The 20,601-nt window shown below is 37.0% G+C and overlaps 1 protein-coding gene across 8 annotated transcripts in view; it reads right to left on the minus strand.

Annotated features, from left to right (window-relative positions):
* LOC125325032 (activating transcription factor 7 interacting protein) overlaps nucleotides 1-20,601 on the minus strand; it is an 88,569-nt gene that overhangs the window by 11,579 nt on the left and 56,389 nt on the right. For 5 of the 8 annotated variants that reach the window (XM_048301700.1, XM_048301704.1, XM_048301702.1 and 2 more), the window contains one exon: nucleotides 4,546-19,155. In XM_048301700.1, the coding sequence (XP_048157657.1) occupies nucleotides 17,710-19,155 (1,446 nt within the window). In that variant the 3' untranslated portion in view covers nucleotides 4,546-17,709. Of the gene's footprint in view, nucleotides 1-4,444; nucleotides 4,524-4,545; nucleotides 19,156-20,601 lie in introns of those variants that run through there. The other 3 variants (XM_048301707.1, XM_048301706.1, XM_048301705.1) reach the window with 2 other exon arrangements.

The following is a 20,601-nucleotide window of genomic DNA, read 5'->3' on the forward strand; positions in this document are numbered from 1 at the left end:
ATTACAGAATCACAGAATCATCAAGGCTGGAAGAGACCTTCAAGATCATCTAGTCCAACCATCAACCCAGCACCAGCATAACCATGCCCAGACCATATCCCCAAAATTCAAGACCTCAAAAATAAAACACAGTATGAATTGCAGCCCATATTGTCTTTCTGTAGACTCAACAGCCAAGCTACTTCACTGAAGCCATTTGATGAAAATATAATGTTCTTTTCTTCATTTGAAGTCTCTAAAAGGAGCCGTGAAGGGATGCTCATTTTGAAAACAAAAGGTGAGATGCTTCCTGTGCTTCTATCAACTAACAGGCCCTGTGATTGGTTCAAGCTTCTTTTGTTTTCCCCAAGTATGAGAACTTTCCCAGTGTTCAGTAAACTACTTGACTCTGAAGGGATTCCTACAGAGATGCATACATCTGTTTACTTCAAATATTTACAGACTGATGCACAGCTCAACTACCGCTGAATAATTCCAGTGATGTGAGTACACTCTTAGTCATGACTTGGAAGATGCACTTACAATCCAACAAGCAAAAACCTTTAAAGAATACTGCTGTAAATGTGCTTCAAGGAAAGAGGACAATCTCGACAAATGTGAGGGCTTTTCCAGTTTTGCTTTTGTTTTGAATTTCACACAGAGCAATTTCATTTACCCTTGACAAATCAAGAAGAGCCCTGCTGACATTCCAGTGACTGGAAACTAGGTCAGCATTGCACCAGCCACTGGAAATGATGACAGATAACCAACTAGACTTCATTAAATAAATGGACACAAATGGCAAAGGCTATTTAAGTAAAAAAACCAGCAAGGAAGACTGGGTACATAGTAAGCACAGGGCTAAGGTTAGAAGTAATCATGCAACAGTTGCAATATTAAATGAACACAGCATCATATTCACAACAAATGTGGACCTAGAGGAGACAGAAAAATATGATTTATGGACATGAGCATAAAATGGAAATTTTTACTACTGGAGGTGTAAGCAGAACTCCTAATCTAAAACAAAAATGGAAAAGAAGAGGGGCTAATTTCCACGCCAGAAACAGCCTATAACACTGCAGTTATAGCACAAAGGAGTTCTGAATAGTGTACTAGTTCATAACTGGTATAGCTGGATTATAGAACAGCAAACATGCCACAGGCATGTTCAAGAATAAGAAAAAAATTATCCAGTGAACTACAGATTTGTTAACCAGATAAAACACCTTATAAAATAGAAAACTGATTATGTATTTCATAATTTTTCCTACAAAATAATTAAAAAGCAGAACACAGCTGTTGTTAAGAGTACATTTATGTATGTATCTTAGACTACAGACCCACTTTAGACTGAATCTATTAATTGTTTTAATATTCATACAAAATAACTTAATGCAGTGTGCGACACAAGTATTTTATAAAAAAGACAGCAAGGTCCAAAGTGCAAGTATTGCAAGATATTTGCAGACAGAAAGTATCTAGATTACTCTTAACATGGTTTCTCAAAAATTACACAATTTTCATTAATTCTTGCACACATCAGAAGATGTTGTTATATATTAGTAGATATTAGGATTTAAATAAGCAGAATTAGGTTTACTTTTTATGTGGGTGACAATGCTTTAAAGAAAATAATCAGGATCTAAGTGTTCCCAAGAACACTATGTAAGTGTTGCTCTTCTATTTGAATTAGTGTTGAACTAATATTCTTGCAGGAAACACCGTAATGCTGAAGGTATTTTCTATCCTGAGGTTGTGTAAATCTAGAATAAAATAAAACTTGCTCCACATTTGCTGTAAACAGAGTGCAGTGGAAAAAATATTTGGCCACAGGTATATAGATGCTTATGATTATGCAAAAGCTGTTACAAGTGTACTCTTCCTCTGTTTAACCTTGAAGTTCTTATCAGAACGTATTCCTGAGAAACTTGCTCAAAAATCCTAATGCTGTGTTCTCACTGCATGGTGAAATTCAAGCTTTTATAAGGGTTTTGGTTCCTATGTTTCTACAGCTTATGTAAAAAAACCACTGACTTCTCACACAAATTCTAAAGATGAACTCATCTGCATTGGCTTCAGGCTATCAGCTTCTGCTTTGCAGTGAAGAGACACACAGGAGCTAACCTAGTATGAAAGTACCCCACTAACCTTCCTCCTAACGGAAAGACAATTTTCTAACACCTGACAACTAAGGGGAAAGAATCTCACAATATCCCACTAGAGAAATTTTTAAGACACTGGCTCAAGCCCCAACAAAGAAATTGGGGAAGAATTAAGCTGTAATGAGGCTACAACTCTGTAGCACTTCTACCTAGAGAAGCAGTCTTACAGTTGTATGTGCAACTGTGGTGTTTATCTTCTATGGCAATTGTGAGGTGAACATCTACTTAATGCAATTAGGAAGGAAAAAAACTGTGGAAAATGTTACTTTGAGAAACCTTTAAATAGAAAATGATTAGCTGAAGTACATCACAATACTGTGACATGCTACTTTAAAACATACCACAAATCCATTTTGATCTATCTGCTGGGTGTCTTTTACAGAGTATTAAACAGGACTGGGGAGCTTAACCTTACCTGACAGCCTTACACAGTCCCAAAGCAACCACCTCTTTTATCTTTTTGAGAACTAACCCTCAGAAGAGATGACAGTGATAAAGACTTGATTGTGTCAGCTATTCTGCCACTCAGCTCATCAATTCAAAATCCTGGCTGAAAAGGACCTCTACTGGCTGTGTAGTCCGATTTCTTGTTGAAGTTGGACTGTCAATAACAACTTATTCAAATGATTTGTGGTTTTGCCCTGCTGAATCTCAGAAACATTCAAGAGGGGAGTTTCTACCATCCCTCTGTGCAGCACTATGGTGACTTCTTTCCTCCTGAAGCTGAACTTGAACTTCCTGAACTTGTAGTTCATGGCCACTGCCCCTTAATGTATCATCTGGCACTGCAGAGAAGAGCTGTGCTCTGTCATTTTTGTAAGTACCCTCCAAGTAGCTGTAAGGCTGCTTAGTACCTCATCTCTTGCTTTGCTCTTAGCCAAACATGCCCTGGTCTGTTATCTCTTCTCACAGGTTGTGCACTCCAGGCCCTCACCATCCTGACACCATGAGTGAGGCCCTCTCCAGTGCTACCACAATTCTTCTGAGTTTGAAGAAGATGGAGCCAAAACTAGACACCGTATTTCAGCTGCGGTTCCACCAGTGCCAGCCTGGGGGAATACTTAAATTGAAATGAGAACACACTGTTGGCTCATACTCAATTCACTGTGCACCACGTATCCTCTACTGATAAGAGAACCAGACAGCTATCTGAATTGCATCATGCTTTCCTAATACTTGTATACCTCACACTCCCCTTTTGGTGATAACATCACATGGAACTATTCAAGGCCAGGCTGGATGGGGCTTTGAGCAACATGGTCTAGTGGGAGGTGTCCCTGCCCACGGCAGGGGGGGGTTGGAAGGAGATCATCTTAAAGATCCTTTCCAACCCAAACCATTCTATAACTCTACAATTTCTTCCTCACTGGAAGAAATGCTACCACATGCCAATATGATTTTCTACATTTGTGTAATACAAATACAAAGCAAGTCAAGCTATTAAGAATGTTTGTGTAGAACTTGAATGCACTAGCTAGAGAAATAACTATCACGGTTGTCCAGAGGAATCAAACTTCTTGGTGGGTGGATTTTAGAATGCAGCACAGGGACATGCATTTAGAGACCAGACAGACAGAAAAGTTTATCTCCAGTAGTAGAAATATGTTTCTTTCCAACGAAAATGGCAGCACAATACATGGTCTTAAGTAGAGCCTCATTACTTCTCTGAAGTACTTCATTCTTCATTAATCCAATGCTAACTATAATTAGATTGGCCTACATTTACACAAGACTTATATAAAAAGAAATGTGTTTTTTTACAAGATGAAGTGCATCCAAACTGCCAAAGTATATAAGAGCACGACTATATTTACTCTGCTCTTGGCATACAGTCCTAAAGCAAACAACAGTTTGCATTTGGTCTGTAAACTCTTGCACACAAAGTGTTAGTTAAACAAAAGATTAGAAGCTGTAATACTCTAATGCCTAAGTATCAGCTGTAGAATTAAAAGGGCTTTAATTATAATCAGTAAACAGAAAAAATAAATACATCTAGAAGAGCTTTCTAAAATATCAAGAACTCAAACATCTCAAACTACTCCCCAAGTCTGAGGTATTTTAACATAGATACCGATAATACTTAAATTAAAGGAACAGTAAAAATCTTAAAAGACTGTAAGCAAAAGTCCTTTTATTTAACATCTAAGAGAATTTTTAAACAAGAGTCCTATTTAACTGAAACACCAAGGAAAAAAATACACTAAGCAGAAAGAGAAGTTTATTCCTTTCTGTCATTCACGGGATGACATAACACTTGCAGCTCAATTATCCCTGCAGCTAGCAAAGTATTTTTCACGTACCTTGAGAAGCGCTGTCATCCTCTTCATCCAGTGTAAGGTCAATGACACCTCCTGATTCACTTCCTGTGAACTTCCCGCTCTGAAAGACAAAACTCCTTTGTTTTGCAAAAGCAAATCCAGGGAGCACAGGTGGAAAAGGGACACATATTAAACATTCAGGAGAGGTCTCAGATACTTATTAGAAAGGAACTGATGAAATGAGAGCAAGAGAAGGTAATTTCAGACGAATATCCCAGGACTTGAAAAATGGGCGATAACCAAACGACTGTATTGCAGTAACAAGTATTAAACTATTTTCAGCTTTGGAAGGAGTAAAAACCCTGATGAATAGTAGCATATTGCTGTTTTACAGCTCAATGCATAACAATTTGCTGTTATAAAGTATATTTCAACTATGACTCCTAACGTTTTAATCCAGTTGTAATCTGCGCTCTCCTCTGTAGTGGTGTAACTTTCTGACAGAGCAGTCATGAGGACAATATATTTACTTATTTTGAGACAGCTTGGCCTGTGTACTTAAAAAGACACTGACTTCACATTAAGAAAAAGGGAAAGCTTTTGTAAGCATACAAGCTGGAACTTCTATGCTTACAAAACATATCAAAAGCCATCAGAAAACTCCAATTGTATCCAGTAATTTCATTACTGTATTCTCACCCATTATGACAAATTTTAGCATTCTATTATTCTACATACAAATCTATTTTTAACCATCCCTTTAGAGAGCATAAAGGGATCTTCTAAGCTATTGCAGAGGTTAAATGTTTTAACAAAAAGCCCTAGGAGACCACCAAACAACATTTATCTTCTAGATCAACTGCTGTCCCTTGGCTGGTCAGACTGGGGGATTATCAACATTTTCCCTTAGGTGATGAAAATAATATGGGAGAGGTCTTACATATTTCTGTGGTTTTAAATATACTTTCTAGAAAAAAATCGTGATTATATCAGTTTCTACTTCCTTAAACTTGCTACAAAATTTAGTTGTGGTATCTTCTTCTTGTTGTTGTTTTGTGGAAGAGATTATCACTTATTGTTGGACTGAACTGCTACTGATTTATGAATTAGAGTCAACAAGTTTCCTTAACACAAAGAGTTACAAAAACACTGTAATTATCAAAAATCTCTGAGCAATTAACATGGAAAAAAGTGTAAGTTATCAGACCCACATAGTCTGTACTAATGCTGACATGGTCCCTAAGAATATTAGAGATTTTTCTGTGCAGTCAGATGGTGACAGATGCACAAAGCCTAAGCACTGAGATTATCTGTTCTGTGACCTTTCATTTGGGCAAAACGAAGCCTTTAAGGAAGTCTGAAAGGCAATTCTTACACAGGCAAGGCTCTGAGGAGAAGCAAAAAGAGGTATTGTACGATTAGTAAATGCAAGCAGAAGCTGCCTGAATTATCACTCACTGAATCTGGAGTGCCTGGCATGACAGTTCTCTTTACTATGCATTATTACAACCTGGCTTCTTTTTGCCTTAAGTTCTGATGCTGCCACTGATGAAATGCTGCTAATAAAATACAATACAAGATTTGAGTAAGAAATATCTAACTACTTATGTTCACAGGTGATAGAACAGAGCTCTACAGGGACTCATCTTTCCTATACACAGAGAAACGTATTTCAGAATTACTAACCATGGAATTCTTCTGTTGAGTGATTGCTATTTAAAATACTTTCTAGCTACAGGTTTCTTAGTATGATGAGCTGATTTAACCACTTAGAAGCTTAAGAAAAAGGCACATTAAAATAATCAATGATAAACTGATTAGCATAAAGTCAAGAGGCATTTCATTCCAACTTGATGATCTTCCCAGCCAACAATGTGTATTTTGAACCACGGCTCTCTCTGCCAGGAGAAAGCAGACTGAAAAATGGAGAGGGAGATCTATAAGGAACTGGAGAAAGAAAAAAAAAAACTAACACCAAGCTACTGATTTCTTATCACTAAAAAAGAGATTAGTCAGAAGTAATTTCCTTTCAATTCTTCCTCTGCAAGGGAATCAAAATCCTTAGAAAAATACTCTGTATGACAGCTAACTGTTTTGAAGCCCTACTTGACTGTGCCACTTGAGAAAGTTCTCTGAATTTCCATGTCAGCAAGTGTCATGGCACGCATTTCTTTATTTTGGTGTGTCTGGAAGGCCAAATCTTGAGTTAGTTAAACAGGCAACTATTAAATCAGCTCAGCCAACAAGGTCTCATACATGCAATCCTCAGGAAGAAAGACCTCTTAGCCGACCACACTATTCAAGGCTTTTTACTAAATTAGCCTGGATAGCAACCTCCTCAACAGGAGCTATCCAGAAGTAGTTAGGCTCTTCCTGCAGCCCATCCTAGGAGCTACAGATCTGCAGGGAAGCCTTTAAAGCAGAGCTCTGTGGTACACCCCCAGTCCTGGTTCTGGGACACACATTCCAGCTACTCCAAGCAGATGCTGTACTCAATACGCAGCACACCATGAAGTCCTGTATCCCTAGCCTCCCAAACTAGATAGATTCCCCTACTTCACCAACTGTGCATTTCCCTCAAATGAAATTCAGGGGTACAGGAAAATCTTAAGGAAATTTGAAAAAACAAAAAAGCTGAACATTGTGTTTCCTACCTAGGGGAGCATGGTATAGGCAGGGTATCCCCACACAAAACAAGACTGCTCATTATGCCTGTCATAACAGTCAGGATTTTGACTATTTGCAGCATCCACCTACACTCAAAAGGAGGAGAAGTATCCATTTCTGTATTTTGTAGTGTTGGCACACACAGTTTTCAGATACTTGTAGATATCTCGAATTCAGGAATGAAAAGGAAATTCAGAAAGAACTGGCAATCAGGTGTTAGAAGATTGGTCCACACTACTTTCCCATGGTAAAATTAAGCATCTCCATGATCTAAGAGAGCAAACTTTATCACCTTATCCCAGATGTTTTTGCAGTACTGATACCACAAGAATGGTTAAGACCTACAAATTTAACCACACGGCATCATCTCTCTGAAATGCAAGTAATAAAGTGTTTTCAGAAAACCCTGTGCTGAACCAAACAAGAAAACAAAACCACCCCTTTTTAGTATCATGACTATTTTACCCAGAAATTCTCTCAGGGAAATTTTTGTAGTACAAGGACTTGTGAAAACTCTAGTTTACAACAGCACTACGTTTGAGGAAAGACTACAGAGAAACAACTGCTCTTTTCTTCCTTAAAAAGGAGGGAATCGGATTCTTTGGAGAAGACTGCCATGTTACACATTAGAAATGGAGATTCAGATGTGCTGCTCTGAGCAAAATTAGAACCCAGTTTCAGAACACTTGTAGCCCTGATGAAGTAAAGGGGGAGCCTGGCATTGGACTTTCGGTCATGTACGAACAACACTTCCATTTGTGTCAAAAACAGAAACAAGAGAACAAGGTCTTTCAGCTCCGGATTAGATTTCAGCAAGCATTTGGGTAGACACTGGTAAAGCAGAAAAGTGTAGTCAAAGCATTCTGGTCTGCTATCACTTTTTAGCTATCTCCAAACACAGGAAGCCAACAACATGAAACTGCTTCAGCTGATCTCTGCAGAAGAACAAGATGATGCCATCTTAACACCTTTCTATCAGTACAGCCACATCAGTAAAATATTTAAAACTATTAACAAGACCCCTAAACATATGTTTAGTTAGATGTTTTAGTTCACATATTGCCTAGCAAGTCTTAGTAACAAAGGATTCACACACCTTAGAATACAAATAAGCTGAAACAGAAACAAAACAATCACAGCAATATAAAGTGATCTGTATATATTTAAAATGTCACACTTACAAATAACAAACACAAAACCAAACCCAACAAAAGCACACAAAATCACAACCCCCTAAGCCAACCTGTCATCATTTGTCATAACCAGAGCACCTGTCTCCATACCAAACAGAAGCTGCACTTAAAACTGATTGTTTACAACAGCATCTGGGCAATTTCAAGTAATCTAGCAGAAAAAGGTTTACATTGAGATTTAAAAGAAATGTAAGCTACCAAACCCCCTTTTCCATCCCTTTACAGCTCATGTATCTTAATGTATGTGCCTTTAAATTCCAAGTAAGTAGAAATCCTCCAAAATACTGTCATTCATATTGCCATTTTGGATCTGTTTTATCCATAGCAGGTGAGTAAAGTTTGTATAGCCTGGAAGTAGCAACATCATGGGCTGAACCATCCAGTTAACCACAATTGTGTCTGAGTTGCCTTAGTTTAAATATCTCTCTCTTTTTACATGGCAGTGTAAAAATCTTAACATAAAACAATGGAATGAGAAAAGTGAATTAAAAATTGAATTAAAAATTCAGCCTAACAAATCCCACTTTAAAATGCCAGTTTTAAATATATATGTGAAAAAATCTTTACCAAAAAAGTGAGAAAAATACAAGACTTCATCTTTTCTTGACTTCCCAGTTTTAATATAACCACATCTTTAGTCTTCAGCTGGTAGGTGAACTTCAATTTGCAATTAAGATGTTTTGCATAAAAGCAGTATGTCCTGTAACTGAATACTTCATACTGAAGTCTAACACAGACCAGCCCAACACAAGGCGCACAACTTGCAGGAAAAAGGCAAAACACAAGGCTAAGTGGGGGGTGAGGACACAAGGTATAACTAAGAGCAGAAACAAAGATGAAAAAAAGAAGCAGGAGGAGGAAAAAACATAGCAAGGGAAAAGAAAATAACAAGCCATGCAGCATCTGAGCATGCACCACCACAAGTATGGAAGGATGAGTTAAGTGTACTGCAAAGTTACTTCGCTATTCTCAGTGTTGTGCATTTTTCCTGAAACAGCCCACCAAGGAGAAGGCCCTTCACACTTACAATCTGTTTTGAAAAGTGTGCTCTTTTAAGAAAATCTTGTCAAATTGCAGCCCCTCTGCCCCAGCTGCTTTAGTCTGCAAAGTCATGTCCACACCTACTGCAATTACCAACATGAAATGATCTGTTTGTGTGTAAGATGCCCCAGGCAAGCAGCTCACTTGGCAAGTGTGAAGGAAAAGTATTTTAATGGCAAGCACAGAACTTGTGAAAGCAGCAACTGAAAGACCCTAGAAGAGAGGGCAAAACTGAAAGCATAAACACTTATCTCTTTCAAGTATCTGAGTGTAACCTGCCAAGTCCTGAAATAAACGTCATAACCTCTTCTAAATTCCTCTTCATCAGTTACATGGAAACTGCTTTATAGTGCATATGGAAGTTAAAACAATTGAAAGTATGCATAAAATGAATGCAACTATTCAAGTTTGTGCATTTTTTACCGCTTCACATTAGAAATTGGTATTTCTAAGTGTCTACTAACTGCAAAACTTTTGCTTAAAACTAACATTTTCAGATTTCTTGACCAGGAAAACTACTAGAAACAAGACTTTGTATTAACTAATTATATAAAATTGCTATTCATATTTCAGTTACTACACTTCAGGGTTTTCTACAAAGAATCAGTAAAAATTACCTATGCTCACAATTTCATGCATTTTCCACTGCATACATAATATCTGCTTTCTTCCAATCCCAGCCACTAAAGTCTTTTTAAGCATTGAAGAAAGTACTGAGAAATAGATGGACTGACATATAAGATATACTTATGGGGATAATTGCTAGGAAAAAGCAGCAATAATACAGTTTTCCTTGATAAAGAAAATAATTGCACATTGACTTTCTAAAACCGGTGTCATATGGATATTACAGAAATTTAAACAGTAAGTATAATAGAAAAGGGGTTCTTAGAGGTAATAAAAATCATGGAACGTGTCAAAAATGGATAAATACAGGGTCACCTGAACCTGAAGTCACAATTAAGATTTGCAATAAAACCAATGTAAATGTTTTATAATTAAGAACTTTTTTCCTTCTTTTGGAAGACTGTCATAATATCCCCTATGCCATTGACTTGTAGTATCAAATAATTAATCTACACACTAGCAAACAGTATATTAATGAGGGGGAATCAGAAGGGCATCAGCCTCGCAATAAAATGAAGGGCTGGTTCTGGTGTTCAAGTGATTCTGAAGCAGTTTCCTCATCTGCCTCTACGAAAGTGTGGACACTCAGACAGGCTACTACCACTACACTGTTTTTCCACTCGCAGAGACTGCTTCGCACTGTTGTAAAATACTGGAGTGGGAGAAAGAATATCACCTTAGCTTTGCTAGCCAGCAACTTTTTCAGATCATTACTGCTACAAATTAGGTTGATTTGTCATTTGCAATTTTGAAAAGAAAGAAAAAGCTTTTTTACAGACACTTATCTCCACAATTTTTTCTACTCCAATACCACAAGGAAAACAAATGTAAGGAAGGAGACAATTTAAGGGCGAAAGCACATATGGTAGACATGATATTGAGAAAAGAAGTTATCTCCCACCGTAACTGCAACTGTGAAATTTAACAGAGAAAAAGTTAAAACACCACAGCACATATACACCAATGGCAAACTACTGTAAAAAACTGGGAAAGAAACCTCTAAAGCTCAAACTGAACAGCTCAACAACATGCACATGTATTGTACCACATGAAAAACCAAAAGCTGCAAGTTGGTATTTTTGAAGAAAGTTCTGAATATTCACTTCTCTATTCACATATGATAGATACGATTTTAAAAGTTTTGGTATTATATAACGCCACAGTTCAGTTCATCACAAAGAGATAACAAGGTTATTGATTGTAATGCCACCTGCTTTTCATAAAGGAACATTTCAGTATGTAAAAGTGAAAAATTAAGGGGAAAAAATGCAACAATGAAAAAATAAATTGCAAAATAAAAAACGTATTTCAGGGTAGTAAATAAAATTTCTGAAGACTATGTGTGGCACACTGACACAGTGGAGACAATTTTATTAAGTTTCTACTAGAAAAAAAGACCAAACTAGAAAAAAATCTGGAAGTTGTAAACCAGACAATTCATGAAGCATCATACCACCACAATAACACATGATGCACCAAGGCGTTATATAATAGCAAAATCAATCTTAAATTATGGGGAGTGATGTTAAAAATATGTCTCGGGAATGGGATGTGCATAGAGAGGGTGGTAAAACTGTGTTTGTATGCGTAATTATAAAGTCAATATTTCATTTTTAGTCATCCATATACAAAACTACAGATTGCAAGCACAGTTTAAGCAATTGTGAAAATTATTTTTTTTATACATTTCTGAGCATATTACAGTCACAGACTACTTCAGGGTCAGATTTATCACTCCTCAACCGTTGTTTTTTCCAATGCAGTAACTCCCACAAAACTGAAATAATTATTCCAGCCTTGCAAAGATGTCATGAAAATCTACTCAACCACGTACCAAATATATTTGTCGTCTCTTATCAAGGTAAAAAGGAAAACGATAACACAATAAAGGAAGCAGTTTACCATGATCAAAGTTTACACAAAATTTCACAGTGCTGCAATACATGTTTTGATAGTGTGTGGTTGCATATTTGCATAATACTAAAAAACTCTTTTAACAGACATTTTATGTGTTGCATTCACAAGATTGCTACATTCTCCTTACCCTTAACTGGTACTGTGCAACACTTCCTACAGAACAAGAACAATGTAAGCACGGAAAAAGTGAATAACCAGTTATAGTAACCCCTAAGTGTTATATACCCTCTCACTTCTTTGGTGCAAAGAGCAGATGATGGTCTGGCTACCCCTATTAACAAGAACACAAATAAGAGATTGGTTGCCAGCATAGCTGGTTTTAGATGCTAGTAATCCTAGTCCCAATTAGAAGTTACAAAGAAACACTTCACACAATGCTAGAAGTATTTTTCTGCATCTGTGATTCTCTTTTTCCTTTATCAGCCAGTTAAAAGGGTATATAATAAACACAAACATACGTGCACACACACACACATCTCTTTACTGGTTCTTACTCTTTGAAGGCGAAACATGTACCTTATTTCCCCAAAACTCACTGACAGTTTCCCAACAGTATCACGTGGGATGGCTGTCTTGGATGGTGGAAGACCATCTTATTGAAAAGTAAATATATTTATAATACTTTTCAGATTAGTTTACCACAGCTTTTTAAAGCTCCATGCCTGGAGTAATGGCATAATCAATTAGATTGTTTTAATATCTCCTCCAAAATTCTTGGCCCCAAATGACAAATTTGGGCCTACAATACACAAGTATATTTACCCATTTAAAGCTGCTCTCAGTAGCTGGGGGTGGTTTAAGTAACGCAGGTAAGTCACAGGGAAAGACAAATCACTTTAAAAGCCACACAATAAGGGATTCACTTTAACTGTGTTTCTTAGAACAGCCATCCAATTCAGCTACCTGATGCCCTGCTAACAACTTTGTAATTCAGATTTCTAATTAGTGTTGGGCAAAGGTTCTATCTAACAGACGAGAGCTAGTGGCATTTTAAACAGCGTGAACATAACCTCAAGGTCATAGACAAAAGCCAAGCAGCCCATTTTACATATATAACTATATATGTTTATTTTCAGTGACAAAACCATGAAATTCAAGGAAACATATTCATCAATAATGCTTCAACAACATAGAATTAATAGCTGCTTATAAATTGTAAGCTGACATATCCATTTTGCTCACATTATTTCCCAAGAGACACTCACAAAGTTTGTTACACATTGCAGAGTAAAGAGATAGGAGTTATAAATGTACTTTATTAATGTTGTACCAGATGAATTTCCAATAGTCAGCAAAATAAATTAAACTGTAGTTCAACCAAACAAATCAAGGTATGTCAGAAGCAATGGGAAATGGATAGGACGCTGGTGGACTTTTATTTAATAAACTAATAGTAGCTGTAAAGTGAAATGCACAGATGAAATTTAGACAGAAAAAGATATTTACTCCTTAAGAGGATAAGATGCACATGAAGCAGGGAACAAGAAACAAAAGACTATTCACCTGACCTGGTGTTTTGATAAATATAATGCAAACATTCTTGACCATTGACTTATGCCAGACATTTTGAACACATCAAACCCTGTTCAGATTTGTTCCCTGTTACTTTATGTTACAATATAATAAAACTGCTTTCATAGATTCTCTCAGTATACCATAGCTATATTTATATATTATATATATTATATATAACTCCTGTATCTATAACTGGGATACATACTAAAATACTTTAAAACCATTGTAAAGATTTGCTATATAATTAAAAATGCCTTTGCCTCTGTAACAATAATATTTACCCCAATACATTAAAAGTGCTTGTCATGTCTTCAAATGCAACTCAAGGACCCGAGGCACTGGAACGGCCATTGGTAAAATGACTGGGACCAAATAACAACCCTTAAATTTCTGTGTATGCAGAAAAAAGCTGAAGATGAAAGACTAACAGAAGTAGTAAGATGCCCCCTCCCACATCCCTGCAGCCACTCCTTTTGGAGCAAGAAGCAAGAGAGAGGCTGAAAAAACAAGAAACAGTCATACAGCAAAATCGCATGTCCAAACTGCATACTGAAAACTTTGACTATGCTGACCTAAACAGCAACTACTGAGAAGCTGTACAGTTCAGGATAACCAGAGGTATTAGACTAAAACCACAACAAACCCAAGAACAAATTCAATTTCAAAGCATCCTTCCAATGCCTTCAGGTATTTGACACTATGTACAGTGGAGCTCTTCACATGGTACAGAGAAGGTGCATATAGCAAAGAAAATTTAACATACTTTAAGATACCATGCTAAGTTCATAAAAACAAAAAGTAGTTAAGAGTTGCCCTTAAGTAACAGCTGAGATTTCCAAACTTAACAGGAAAACACCGAGAAAACAAGTTCTAGATTCATAACACTAGTACAAAAGCTGAATTATGAAAATGAGATGTAAAACTAAATTTATGGAAGTATTATGTAAGGAACCAGTCATTCTCTACTGTTTTCAGGGTCACCTCCATCAAAAGAAATGGAATTTAATCAATAACATAGCAGCCAGTATTAATTTAGTTGACATAGACTAAGTGCTGTTTTTTGTTTGTGTTGGGTTTTTTGTTTTGGTTTGGGTTTTTTCTGGTGAGGGATTATTGGCTGGTTGGTTGGTTTTGCTTTTTACGGATTTTTTTGCAACTGAAATGAAACAGTCTTATTTTAGGACAAGATCTAATTAGAAAATTCAAGAGTCACAGATGATAAACTTCTATCAAAGAATATATGTTAAATTCAGATTCTTAAAGTGAATTTTAAATGATGATTGACAATTTTGCATTAAATTTGCAGCCAAAGTCTAAATCTAAGTTTAAACAAACTATTCTTAACCTGTTGGTTCACCATCCAGGTTCGCTTATAGCAGAAAAATAATGGGAAAAAACCCAAGAAACTCTGTTATTCTGCTGTTTGAGGTTCTCTGCTGATACTGCAACTGAGGAGTACAATTCATGTCCATTTTGATAGAATTCATTATGTTCACACAGCATAACTTGTACTGCCATGAACAGCACTGACTAGAAACTTCACCCCTTGCTCCCCACATTACTGTACTCACAGCCAAAACTGAGTATACAAAAGCTGCAAAATATGCATTTGGTTTACTTCAGTTTTTTCTAGACATAAAATACATGTAGGAAAGATTCATTTAACACTTTAGGTGGGAGGGGAAACAGGAGAAAGATTTTTCAGTTCTGGAAGGTTAGAAAGATGTTCTACTAACTAGAATTAATCCAAATTTTACCAGAAAGCTTAGTAAACAATGATCCCGGGTCTTGTGAAGCAACAATACTTCCAGCCCAAACGAGGAATACTTTCTAATTTAAAAAAACTTCTCCCATACAAAACCTACTATACTACAGTATAGTAGTTATACTGCAGGCAGTAGTTCTGAAGAATCAGGTTCAAAGTGAAGGTAGTAAGAGGATGCCGTACAGTTGGTGCCAACAGAATTAGAATTTAACAAATGAGAATCCAGAAATACCCAATTATAAGCCAACAGAACGGAAGTCAAGTTAGAAGCCAAATGATAATCAAAAAGAATTAGAGACATGCCAAAACTGGCCAAGAGAGTCCCTCTTCCTGTTTTAATCACCAACTAGATTTATGTTGAAGAAGGAAGCCACCAGCAATTTGCTGTTGCACTAAGTCACCCAGATGCAGTTAGAACCAGAGCAGGGCGTGTGGTCAGTATGATCACGGTATGCAGCAAGAGGGAACACAGAATCATCTCCTGGCAACCTACTTTTCTTGTTTCTGGAGGATAAATGTTCAATGCCAGTATGCTGGAAGAAGCAACTACCTAAGACAAAGATGGAAACATTTTTTGGGGGGCAATAGTAATACATACCCATCCTGGTGAAAGTTTGGATTAAATTTAGTTTTGCTGACTTACGAATTCTATGAATCCCAAAAATTTGGAAATCTGTGTTACCCTAAAATATCCTAGAATAAGTTAGTGCACAGTTCTTCTATAATTTGAGAACTGTTTGCCCTTTGTTTTTCTACTTTTTCTTCTAGCTGTTAGAAAGGATCACTTTCTCTACCATCTCTAATTGATTTACTTTAGGCTTGACAAAATGATCCATGCTTTCTTTCCTCTAGTCATTGATATCATAAATTAATGCTCCTACTAAGGAAGTAGGACTGTGCAGAAGTAATTTTTATATTAACAATTACATCAGATCAACTATCTCAATCATAGGTAAATTTAAGATCACTACAGAACTTTTAAAACCTTTCAAACGTGTTCCATTAAAAAATGGAGCACTGTGTTGGTCTTACACTTTGGAAAATTGATGCAGTAAGTATGAATAACCTACACAAAGCCGCAAAGGTAAATCTTATAAGCAAAGATGAAAACTCCAACATTTCAGGCATCAAGTCCTCTGTACAGACTATAGCAGTGTCTACATAGAGTATACACTATAACAGAGTGATAAATCTCATTCAGTATTTGAAAGCCTATCCCTGCAAGGAAGTTCTCCACAGAATTAAGAGTTTATCATGGTCAATTTGTCATTTCTGCTGGGATTTTTCTCTATTTTGTCCATTGTTGAGCAAAACCAACACTTCAAGTGAAGTCCTTTGTGTGATAAGCCATGAATATGTAGTGCATGTGTGCACACGTTTGAAAAAGACAAAGCAATGTCTGTTTCACTCAGTTAATATAATGGAAAACAGTTGTAAATGCTACACTGTTTCTTCTTCCAAAGTGGGCCTACCATAATTTGTGATTCTATAACCAGTATTCTATTTTTATTTACAGGACGATCTCTTGTCAGAATCTATGATGAAAATTATTATTCACATCCACTATCCTGAGAATTCCTAACATGTAAAAATCTATGGAAAAGATAATGACAGGATCAGTTTACTAATCTGAAGAAGATAAAATCAAAAATATTATTTGGACAGCATTCAGTGGGGCAGAAGAGGATGTACTTATATTACACGGACAAAGACTAGAGCGCAAAGATGATGTGAAATGCAGTGAAGGGATTGGTGAGAGGAAATACAAAAAAGCCTCTCACAAGTTAGGCACAGAGACAACACTCAAACTCTAATTACCTGGCATTTAAGCAAGAAATTGTTTTCAGCTCTTTTGAGAATGTTTTCCCCATTTCATGCACAACCAGAGAGATCCCAATTTTAATACCACACATATTAATAATGCCTTTGGAGAACAGAATGACTGGAATCCTAAGCCAAAAATATTAAGTAAGAAAAGACCTGCATTGCAAATCTGCAGCTCACAGAGAAAATCAATTTAGAAGAATGTTTTAAAAAAAATAAAATAAAGGCACAGTCCTCTGGTAGGTCTGATAATTTGAACAGAGAGTGACAGTGGTTAAGCAAATCCAGGTGTTTTCACACGTATGTATATATTTGTAGTGCATCTGTGTCTATTTTCATTCAACTTCTACTTTCTTGGTGCTCTTCAGTAATCAAGTATTTGATTTTTAAGATGCTACATTAGTGCCAGCAGGCACAAAATGGTATGATAAATAACACTCTTCACAAAATAGAAAAGCCACACTCTTAGTGAAGAAAGCATATCTTCAGCTAAGTGGAAATCAGTATCTCCCTTTAATGTTTTTTAAATAGCTCTGCTCAGCCACTTGAAAGAGTCCCAGCTGCCACAAAAAGTCATACAAACTCCAAGCCCTGCTCTGTTTAAGTTTCTGCTCCATAGCTCACATCTTGAGTGCAAACAGGATACTTCTTGCTGAACTAGACCATAAGAAATTTCCTTAGTAGACCAAGTAAAAAACCAAATCTGATAATTTTTCCATTTTAGCAATTCATCTGAAATCGATTCTATTACAGAAGCATCAAGTCATTGGTTCTTGCTTTATCACACGCTTTATAAAGACAGGTTTGTTACAACAGCCTTGAAGGGGACCGGCAGTTAGATTCCCACCAGTCATGCTCTTGGGGAGAAACACCTTGGAAGAACTGTGGTTCAACAGGATGGGGCTTCTGCAATTCAGAGCTGGGTGTCCCTCAGGGACTAAAGCCACAGAGTTAGTGCCAGGTGGCACCACAGATTTTGCAGGGAATAAAATTTTGTTTTGTTCTAGAACAACATGTTTCACAGAAGAGGTGGATGCGCCAGATACTGATTCTTTTATCACTTCATTTGGGATCTTGCTATATCGATAACTGGGGGCATTATTTCCCATTATATCTGACCAGGCCCTGTAGTGAACCTCTGCAGATCCCCAGTAGTGTCTAATAGCAGACTCAGAGCGATGGCCTGTCACTGTCATTATTTCTCTAGGCCCCAGTCCTGCTTCACACAGTAGCTGGATGGTGGTAGTTCGGAGAGAATGATTGGTGTACCGCTGAGAGAGCCTGGCTGCCACACTTATCCTGGGCATCATGGTGCCCAGGTAGTTCACACCCATCGGTTCTCTTTTGTACCAGACAGGCTGTTCTTGCATTTGCTCTGACGTTAGCTTTAGAGGGTGCAGGTAAAAGGCAGGGGGCTCTGGAGGCAACTTGGACAAATAAAGTTCCAAGGAAAAAACAGGACAGTTTGGGTCCCCAGGCATATCATACATTTTACCCATTTTATGAGGATCTTCGCCATTTTTTCCTTTGCCAGGATACCTAAACATAGCATATCGACGCCCATTCTTGTCCTTCTCAACAACAAATGCATCTGGAGCCAGATCTCTTAGAATCTCCCTCCCTCGCTTGGCAAAATGCAACTGCAAATCAAACCACACCTTGTTGACGAGTGCCAGTGGACTGTGCAAACCCAGCACACCAGATTGCTTAATCTTACGCAAGTCCTCGGCAGCTATAGGAGGATGGTGGTGAGTCTCATCCTTCCCCTGCATGCGCAGCATCTTCAGCACGCTCACAAACACCATGTTTGCACTCGCAAACTCTTTGTCCTTCATTAAGCAAATCTGACGATTATAAGGTGGCATTTTGAGATGCCGGTTTAAGCCAGCACGCATTGACTTGTAGCTTGCCACGCTGTAGGTATTTCCATCGTGATTTCTTATAGTGTAATAAAACTCTCTTAAGATATCATTGAGTTCACTTACTGGAACCAATTCAAAGCTAGGATCCTTGCCATTTTTGGCCAGCCACTGTTTTAACAGGTTAGCTGCCCAGCCAGTCTGCTTGTGGGTGTTTTTGATGCTCTTAGCATCCTCTTCCTCTTCCTCCAATCCAAAGAGGACATCCTCAGGGAAGTTAAAATTCGTCTGTGCTGCTTCTACTGCTTCTTTATTTTCTGATGAAGTCTCTTCCTGTTTCAACTGCTTTTTGAAACAATTGATCAAAGTTGTACCATCAAACATGCCACAGGTATACGGCACACAGCGAACTACTTTTTGATCTGAGAGCTGCGAAGTGTGGAGTAATATACAATATTTTGGATTTTACGTAAGAAAAAGCAGGTGGCATTAACTGGATTTTTCAAATGAATGGCAAGTCAATTCCATACCTCACTAGCCAATTAAAATGCATCAGGTCCTTCTTTTCTAACCATGACATTACACATGCTTTAACTGATTTCACGGAAAGCAAACCTGGAACATACACTACACAACAGAAGACTGAAAACCAGAAAACAACCTATGCCTTTTATTTCCCTCCTCCTAGTTCACCTTCCACTGCTAAATACCACTATCATACACAATCTGTCTTTCCAAATTTTTTCCAGGTTTCAGGCTCTAACTGAAGAAAAATTCCAGAATATGCATCTTATACTGAAAATTAAATCTTAAAACTGTACTACTGTCATCCATTATGGCACTGGATTTCCTACATATTAAGTACTGACAAGAGTTTTAATAGCTATAATCCACAGGTATCTTTGAAAAATGAGGTTCCAAACAACTTTTCTTTTTGAAATGCCTTAATAGAAAGGTAAGAGTGAGGCACAGTTTATACTCTAAAATACTGGCTACCTTTGCCAGACTACTTTCAACAGGTGAAAACCAGAATATTGTCCAGTATATTTCTTCTTGCTTTGAAATACAGTTTAGATTAACTGTACCTTGAGACACTAATGAATTTGGAAATGTTGGCTGGAAGAAATTAATTTTATTCCCCTTAATAAAATGACTTCTGGTTAAGAGCAATAGTTAAGTATGAGGTGCTTTGTGAAACATCTGTAAACAGAAAGAAAATTATTTATGAAGAATTTTAAATAGCTTAATTTCAGACTTGAAATTTCAAAGCAAGTTCAACAAATTTTAGACAAGGAATCCAGAAGTACTGCAAGTTATCCTTTATTATGAAGTAGCTATTCCTGAAGAAGGTTTCTTTTCCTTTTTTTTTTTTCCCCTCCCATGATATATGACAACCAAACATTAGAATTCCAATTTTAAGTTCTGAATTAGTATGGAAATGAGAGCACTGCAATAATTTATAAAATATTTGTAACTTTAAGTTCAAGCCATTCAGACAAAGATTGGGGAGTCTTTTCTTTGTATGCTTGCTCTGTTGTATCAGACAAGTTTTAGTCTGCTCCTGATTTACCAACTCGTCTACCTACAAAAACCCCATCAGAAAACTTCTGAAAAAATTATCAGAAGCTCATGCTCCAAATAAGAGTGAATCAGAAGAAGAAAAATATAAACTGAGAGAAACTAGAAAGGATGACACAAAAGAAACTAAAATTGTTTCATTATAAGCAATAAAGGTAAAGAACTTTTCTCCTGTGGATTGTAACTTTAGAATTTTATATAGAAACAATCAAC

This window comes from Corvus hawaiiensis, chromosome 4 (assembly GCF_020740725.1).
Source record: "Corvus hawaiiensis isolate bCorHaw1 chromosome 4, bCorHaw1.pri.cur, whole genome shotgun sequence".
NCBI lineage: Eukaryota > Metazoa > Chordata > Aves > Passeriformes > Corvidae > Corvus > Corvus hawaiiensis.